Source organism: Otolemur garnettii, unplaced genomic scaffold, assembly GCF_000181295.1.
Source record: "Otolemur garnettii isolate 467f Iridium unplaced genomic scaffold, OtoGar3 scaffold00161, whole genome shotgun sequence".
NCBI classification, from domain to species: Eukaryota; Metazoa; Chordata; class Mammalia; order Primates; family Galagidae; genus Otolemur; species Otolemur garnettii.
Genome location: NW_003852556.1, coordinates 1,035,105 through 1,042,620, shown reverse-complemented (window position 1 = coordinate 1,042,620; position 7,516 = coordinate 1,035,105). Strand labels below are relative to the sequence as shown.

General features: G+C 45.9%; 1 protein-coding gene across 3 annotated transcripts in view; it reads left to right on the top strand.

Moving 5' to 3' along the window:
- ATP11A (ATPase phospholipid transporting 11A) overlaps window positions 1-7,516 on the top strand; it is a 127,279-nt gene that overhangs the window by 67,971 nt on the left and 51,792 nt on the right. For all 3 annotated transcript variants that reach the window (XM_023519181.1, XM_023519182.1, XM_012811508.2), the window contains exons 5-6: window positions 1,956-2,063; window positions 5,591-5,719. In XM_023519181.1, the coding sequence (XP_023374949.1) occupies window positions 1,956-2,063; window positions 5,591-5,719 (237 nt within the window). The remainder of the gene's footprint in view (window positions 1-1,955; window positions 2,064-5,590; window positions 5,720-7,516) is intronic.

The window sequence follows — 7,516 nt, the reverse complement described above, 5'->3', positions numbered from 1 at the left end:
CCCGCCACCTTAGGTGTATGTGGCTGGCGCCTTAGCCGCTTGAGCCACAGGCGCCGAGCCTCGTCTGTCTTCTTTAGAGAAGGTTCTGTTTATCTATCTTCCCTAATGATGTATGGGATTGTTGGGTTTTTTTCATGTGAATTAATTTGTCTATAGATCCTAGTTATTAAGCTTTTGTCTGATTCAAAATACGCAAATATCCTTTCCATTGTGTAGGTTGTCTATTTACTTTCGGTTTTTGTCTCCTTAGCTTTTCAGTTTAATTAAATCCCATTTGTTTATTTTTGTTGTTGCAATTGCCACAGCCAACAGCCTTCTTCATAAAGTCTTTCCCCAGGCCGATATCTTCCAGTGTTTTCCCTATGCTTTCTTTGAGGATTTTTATTGTTTCATGCCTTAAATTTAAGTACTTTATCCATCTTGAATCAATTTTTGTGAGTGGAGAAAGGTGCGGGTCCAGCTTCAGTCTTTTACATGTGGATATCCAGTTCTCCCAGCACCATTTATTGAATAGGGAGTCTTTCCCCCAGTGTACATTCTTGTTTGGTTTATTGACAATTAGGTGGTTGTAAGTTGTTGGTTTCATTTCCTGGTTTTCCATTTGATTTCAAATGTCTATGTCTCAGTTTTTGTGCCAGTACCATGCTGTCTTGACCACTATGGCTTTGTAGTACAGCCTAAAATCTAGTATGGTGATGCCCCCAGCTTTGTTTCTATTACTAAGAACTGCCTTAACTACACGGGTTTTTTTCTGGTTCCATACAAAACGCAGAATCATTTTTTCCAAGTCTTAATAGAGATGGTGTTGAATCGGTAGATTGCTCTGGGAAGTATAGACATTTTAACAATGTTGCTTCTTCCCAGCCATGAGTATGGTATGTTCTTCCATTTGTTAAAGTTCTCTGCTATTTCTTTTCTTAGGGTTTCATAATTTTCTTTATAGAGGTCCTTCACCTCTTTTGTTAGGTGTATTCCTAAGTATTTCATTTTCTTTGGGGCTACGGTGAGGGGAGTTGTATCCTTAATTAGCCTCTCATTTTGTTGTTGGCGTATACAAAGACCGTTAAACTCCAGCTGGTCCACGGAACATTTGCTGTTGAGGTACTTTGAATGTAGGGCTTTGTGGACATTGAGTATATCCTGAGACATTACTGTATTTTTTGATGACTTCCAAGGGTCTTATGGTTGGCATCCTTCCATCCGTCCTTCCATCCATCCTTCTGTCTTTCTATCCTTCTCTCCATTCTTCCTTCCATTCTCCCATCCTTCCATACTTCTGTCCTTCTGTCTTTCCATCCTTCTCTCCATCCTTCCTTCCATCCTTCCATCCTTCTGTCCATCTGTCCTTCCATCCATCCTTCCTTCCATCCTTCTGTCCATCTGTCCTTCCATCCATCCTTCCATCCTTCTCTCCATCCTTCCATCCTTCTGTCCATCTGTCCTTCCATCCATCCTTCCGTCCTTCCATCCTTCCGTCCTTCTGTCCATCTGTCCTTTCATCCATCCTTCCGTCTTTCCATCCTTCTCTCCATCCTTCCTTCCATCCTTCCATCCTGTCCATCTGTCCTTCTATCCATCCTTCCATCCTTCCTTCTATCCTTCTGTCCTGTCCATCTTTCCTTCCATCCATCCTTCCGTCTTTCCATCCTTCTATCCATCCTTTGTCCTTCCATCCTTCCATCCTTCTATCCATTCGTCCTTCTATCCTTCTGTCTTTCCGTCCTTCTCTCCATCCTTCCTTCAATCCTTTTGTCCTTCTGTCCATCTGTCTTTCCATCTGTCCTTCTGTCTTTCCATCCTTCTATCCATCCTTCATCCTTCCATCCTTCTATCCATTCGTCCTTCCATCCGTTCTTCCATCTTTCCATCCTTCTATCCATCCTTCGTCCTTCCATCCTTCCGTCCTTCTGTCCATTTGTCCTTCCACACATCCTTCTTTTCCTTTGCTTTTTCAGGGTTATGAGGACTGGCTTCGCCATAAAGCAGACAACGCCATGAACCAGTGCCCTGTTCATTTTATTCAGCATGGCAAGCTTGTTCGGAAGCAGAGTCGAAAGCTAAGAGTAAGTAATAACTGATCCGTTTACCTGGTTTAAAACCAGTACAATTTTTTAAAAACTAAGTTTTAGCCAGATTGGGTGTTGACTGTGGTCCCAGCTGCCGAGGGGCTGGGGCCCCGTATGGTCGTGCCTTTGAGTAGCCACTGTGCTCCAGCCTGAGCAATATAGAGAAACCTTGGCTCTAAGAACATATTTAAGTTAAAAAATTATAAGTTTCATTTTCTGTGGCAAAACAGTTTGAAGATTATTCTGTTGAATGTGCCCCTCCTCGACAGGCTCTCACTGCTCACAAGCTACTGTTACTACCGCTTCCAGTTTTTGAAAAAAACTTGTAATATTTATTTATTTATTTGGTTGGTTGGTTTTTCAATTGACTTTATTTTCTCAGAATAGTGTTAGGTTCACAGAAAGACCATGTGGACAGTACAGAGCATTCCCATGTTCCGGGGACTCTACTCGCCCCCAGCTCCACCCTCTAACATCCCACACCAGGATCTTCTGAATTTAAAACTATTATGAGACCATACCAACCAGCAAGACAGGGAAAGGCCTAAACACTTAAACATTTTGTTTTAAAATGAGATAAAGTCCTATCAGTATAAATTTCACTATGTAGAAATTCATGAAAATTGGAACAAAACCTACGTGAGGTTTGGTTCACGTCGTAAAAGTTTTTACTTGTTATTGATATGTAATAGTGGTACATATTTTGATACCTATAAACTGAGTATGATAATCAAGTTAGGGTAACTGGGATACCCATCTCCTCAAGCGTCTGTCTTGTCTTTGTGGTGGGAATGTGACAGTTATTGTACAGTGATGTGGCTGCCCCGGGTTGCCCCAGAGTAACAGGCAGTAGTGGGCTTTAGCCCCCAATCTGCCCATGAACTCAGCACCAGCCCAGGTGGTTCACACTTTCCTGCCCCCTCCCTGCCCCTCCAGCCCAGCCTGGCCCCCAGTGCTTTCCTGAAGCCAAAGGAGGGAACAGCAGCCTGCAATCTGGTCAGCCTGGAAGCAGGAGTATCAGCCCCCCACCCCCCTCAGTAGCCAGGAGCCCCAGGGCACATGGATCATGGCAGCCCTTCAGAAAGCTGTCTCACTTTGTTCCCGGTAGTAATGTCTTACACACTCCTGGGTGCATTTTTAAGTTTTAAACAATACTTTTGGTTTATGAGTTTTGCTGTCCAATGTTTTCATAGTTCTGAATAAGCTTCCTCAGGTAGCTCAGATTGGTAGAGCCTCCCCAGAAGTCATAGAGGTGGTAGAGACGGGCCATGGGGACAGTGGGGGCTCCGTCCACCTCAGCCCAGTCTCAGCTCCGACCCTCTGAGCAGTCTCCTTCAGCGGTTTTGCTTCCCTTTGCAGAGTCTCCCATACTTGCAGGCAAACATATCTTTCTTAAAAAGCAGACTGAAATGGTGTCTCCTCCCATATGGTTGAACTCATCACGCCTTGTCTCCTGTGGGAAGTGCCTTCCCTACCTTGTACGGTGTAGTAACTGGAGAATTCCAGCCCAACTACACTGCACAAGAAAGGAGACCAGGCCTTTTCTGCGTCCAGCATCCAGCTTTTCTTGGCAGTAATGACTAATACCCTAGAGGTGCTAGGGCCATCAAAAAAATGACCTGTAAATTTGTTTTTCTTTTTCAATTAAACTTTTTATTTTGAGATAATTATAGAGTCATGTGCTGTTGTAAGAAATGGCACAGAAATGCCCTGTATATGATTCACCCTGATCTGTCTCTAAGATCTGGGCATTTTGAAATTATAAAGGGAATCACACAGTCTAACCTTTTGGGCCGGCTGTTTCTGCTCAGCCTAACGCGCTGGGGTCTACCTAACTTGTGGACCAACAGCTGCATTCTTTTGTTTCTGAGGAGTAGTCCATGGTGTGGGTGTGCCATGTTAGTTGTCCCCACGTTGAAGGACATTCAGGTATATCCAGTTTGGGACTCTTTACCAGTAAAGCCACTGTGAACATTTGTGTTCAGGATACTGTATTAATACAGTTTTCACTTCTTTAGTGTAAAAGCTCAAGAGTTTGCTTGCTGGATGGCTGATAGCTCCATTTGCAGTTTTAAAGGAGCTGCAGAGCCACCTCTGTTCCCCCAGCCACGTCAGCCTCACAAGTCCCCGCATCTTCAGAGCTGGGTGTCATCGCTTATCACACTAGCAGCTCTGACACCTTGGGCACCAGACACCCCTCTGGGTGCCTGTCTGCGGCTGTGCAGCTGCCTGGTGACAGGTCTGCACATATTTCCCCCGTTTTCCGTTGGCTCGTTGGACGTTCTGCTTGCTATGGAGTTTTGAGAGTTTATATATTCTGGATGCTAGAACTTTGTCAAGTATGAGATTTGTAATGCTCTTAGTGGAACATTTTATAAAGGCAAAAGCTTTTAATTTTGATGAAGTCTAATTTCTTGATCTTTCCTTTTGGGGAATGAGCAGTGAGTGCCCTGCCTCACCCTGGAGGCCAGAGAGCCTCTGCTGTGTTTTCTCTGAAATTTTACAGTTTCATGTCACGCGTAAGTTCAGAATTGCTTTGAATTCGTTTTTTACGTGAGGCGTGAGGTTCACGTCAGGTGGGTTTGTTTGTTTGTCTGGTTTGGGGGTTTGCTTTTTAACCTTCAACCCTCCATGGGTGTCTAGTTGTCCAGCACTATTTGCCAGCAAGGCTGCCCCTCTGTGGTTTTGCACCTGAATTGCTTTCACATCTCTGTCCAAGGTCAGCTAAGCACACATTTGTGGAGCTCTTTCTGGAATTTCATTAGACCTGTAGGTCTAGACACTAACCTCTGGTTTAGTCTCAGAAACTCACTGTGTGCTGTGACCATCGTGTCATGTGACAGAGGAGCCTGCAGTGTAGACAGGGCACAGTGACACTCCGATCCCAGAGGTGCCTCCAGCAGTCTCAAACTGTCCAAGCAGCCAGGGGGACTTGCACTTGTGGGGTTTGGTGGCCACACACCTTCCAGGCACAGTCCACTCACTGAGAGGCTTCCTTGGTGATGAAATAAATTAGATGCAGATGGTTACGTTTAATTTAAAATCAATGTGATGAACATCCCTGTTTCACTTTACTTTAGTGCCACTTTTGCTTTATTTGCTGTCCTGCTTTGGTCACCTGGACAGTATCCTGGTTCTGCTGACCAGGAAGCCCTTGGAACTCAAGTGTGCTAGTTATGAAACACCCAGACTTAGAGCAAAGGCTTCTGGCCGGAATTGGCCACTTTAACAAAACGCTTCAGTGCACCTGTCCTGCTTGGTCTGAATCAAGCGTAATCTTGTCAGGATGTCTGTTCCCGCTGTCACTGCACAGCCTCAGCCACAGTGCACCCAGCCGCTCCTCTGATCTGCTGTGTGTGTGGAAACCCCGCCTGGTCTCCCCTTGGCGCCAGCAGATGTGTGGAAAAGGCCTCTTTCTTGAGTCCTGATATGAGTGACCACCCTGAGAAGAGGCTCCTGGCATGCCGGGCATGAGTCTCTCCCAGGTGGGATTTCAGCACTTCCTCTTTCTATGTGTCCTGCAGGTTGGGGACATCGTCATGGTGAAGGAGAATGAGACCTTTCCCTGTGATCTGATCTTCCTGTCCAGCAGCCGGGAAGACGGGACATGCCACGTTACAACTGCCAGCTTAGATGGAGAATCGAGTCACAAAGTACGAGCCTCTTCTGTGAGGTCCCAGGGCAGGGCCTGGGCTCTCGTCTCAGACTGTGCCCATGTGGCCGCAGAAACTGTCACCCTGCAGGCTCAGCGCCCAGGGAAGAGCCAGGGAGCTGTGGTGCCACATTGGTGTGCATTTAAGATGTGTGGCATGTTATGAGACAAATGCGTACCTGTGTGCTGAGACGGTGTGTAGTGGGACAGAGTGACACAGTTGCCATCCCAGTAGTCTCCCATCTCCCTCCAGCCAAGGCAGGAGCGGCTGTGCCCGCTCACTGAGCAGGAGTCCTGAGCTGTGCCCTCCTGCTGTGCGTCAGCTCTTGACGGCTCAGCACTCCCGCTGGCTGCTTCTGTCCTTCTGCCTCCATCTCCCCGTTTTCTCACCACTTTTCCCTCTCAATGTCTGTAACAAACAACCATCTCAGGCTCACCTCAGTGTTGGCCTGTGTCATTCAGCTGATGTGATGTGTCAGATTAAGGATTTAGTGAATAGATTGTTGGAATTTTAAAACTATTCATTATAGTATTCAAAATTAATATCTTTACTAGCCTAGAATTATGTGAAGTTACACACGATTCTAGATTGTGAAAGCACCTTAACAAGGATGTGGTGAAATCAGTTCATGATTAATTTAGTGCAATCAGTGTGGGCAGTTGATGCACAAATCGTACTTAAAAGGAAAAATAAGCACTATAAATTTTGAGGTTTTTGTTATTTAAAAAATCTGAAAGTTTCTAAGGCATTATGAAAGTGAGCATAGCTTAGTGGATCCAACCTTTTCTAAGTCATTATCTCACAAATTTACAAGTCTAAAATGGTATTTAAGTAATGCTGATGGATACGGACAATGTCAACAATAGATCAACTATGGATTTTCTTTATAAAATCACCAAAGGATATGCCAGTCTTTCATGGGTAATTCAGGATGCTGTATAAGGCCTGTGGATTTTTTTCAGCTAAACTTATTTAACAATTTCTATGTAGCACATCCCAGGAGAACTAATAGCCCATATAGTAGAGCATAAGCAAAGTACTTCCAGGAGCAGAAAGCCCTAAATGAGGCAGGTGTCTGCTGTAAGGGGCTGCTGGTCCCTCCGGAGTGGAAGGAACTCATGATCCAGTCACAACCTCTGCGGGCAGTGGCCGGCATGACTGAGGCCGGGCTGCTTTACTTCCCTGCACTTTTCACATCTGAAAATGGAGACGAACCTGTCTTTCAGGATTCGTGTAAGGAGATAAATAGAAAATTTCCTGAAGTGCTAGACACACAATGAGTGTCCCCACATCCGTGCCCTTTGTGAGGGTGGTGCAGTGATTGTAGCTGCTGTCTGTTCTGACTCACTGCACAGCCTGCTTGTCCTACACGAGGGGTTCAGAGGCACCATGTCTGCCCCAGGCCCTGGTGTGTGGGCTCTTCCCTGCTCCTCCCTCATACCTCTTGCTGGTGCCCATAGGTGCTGTCTGGGCAGGTGGTGCTGGATGTGCTCCCAGAGCAGGATCGTGTAGTCACAGGCCCCTCCCCAGACTTGCTGCCCAGAAACTCAGGGGTAGGGCCCAGGACTGGGGACTAACAGGCCTTGGGGTTCTGCTGCATGCCAGGGGCTCAGACAGTGGGGGACAGTGCCAGCCATTCCTTCAGTGCCCTGGCTGCAGAGCGGTCAGCTATTTTAAGAGAATAGGGATATGTCAGCTCCTAAATTTGTTTCCTATTTGATAGGTGCTCCTATGACAGATGAATCAAAGTGTTCAATTTTGCAGAATAATTCCCAGCATTGCTATTTGTTCTGTTAG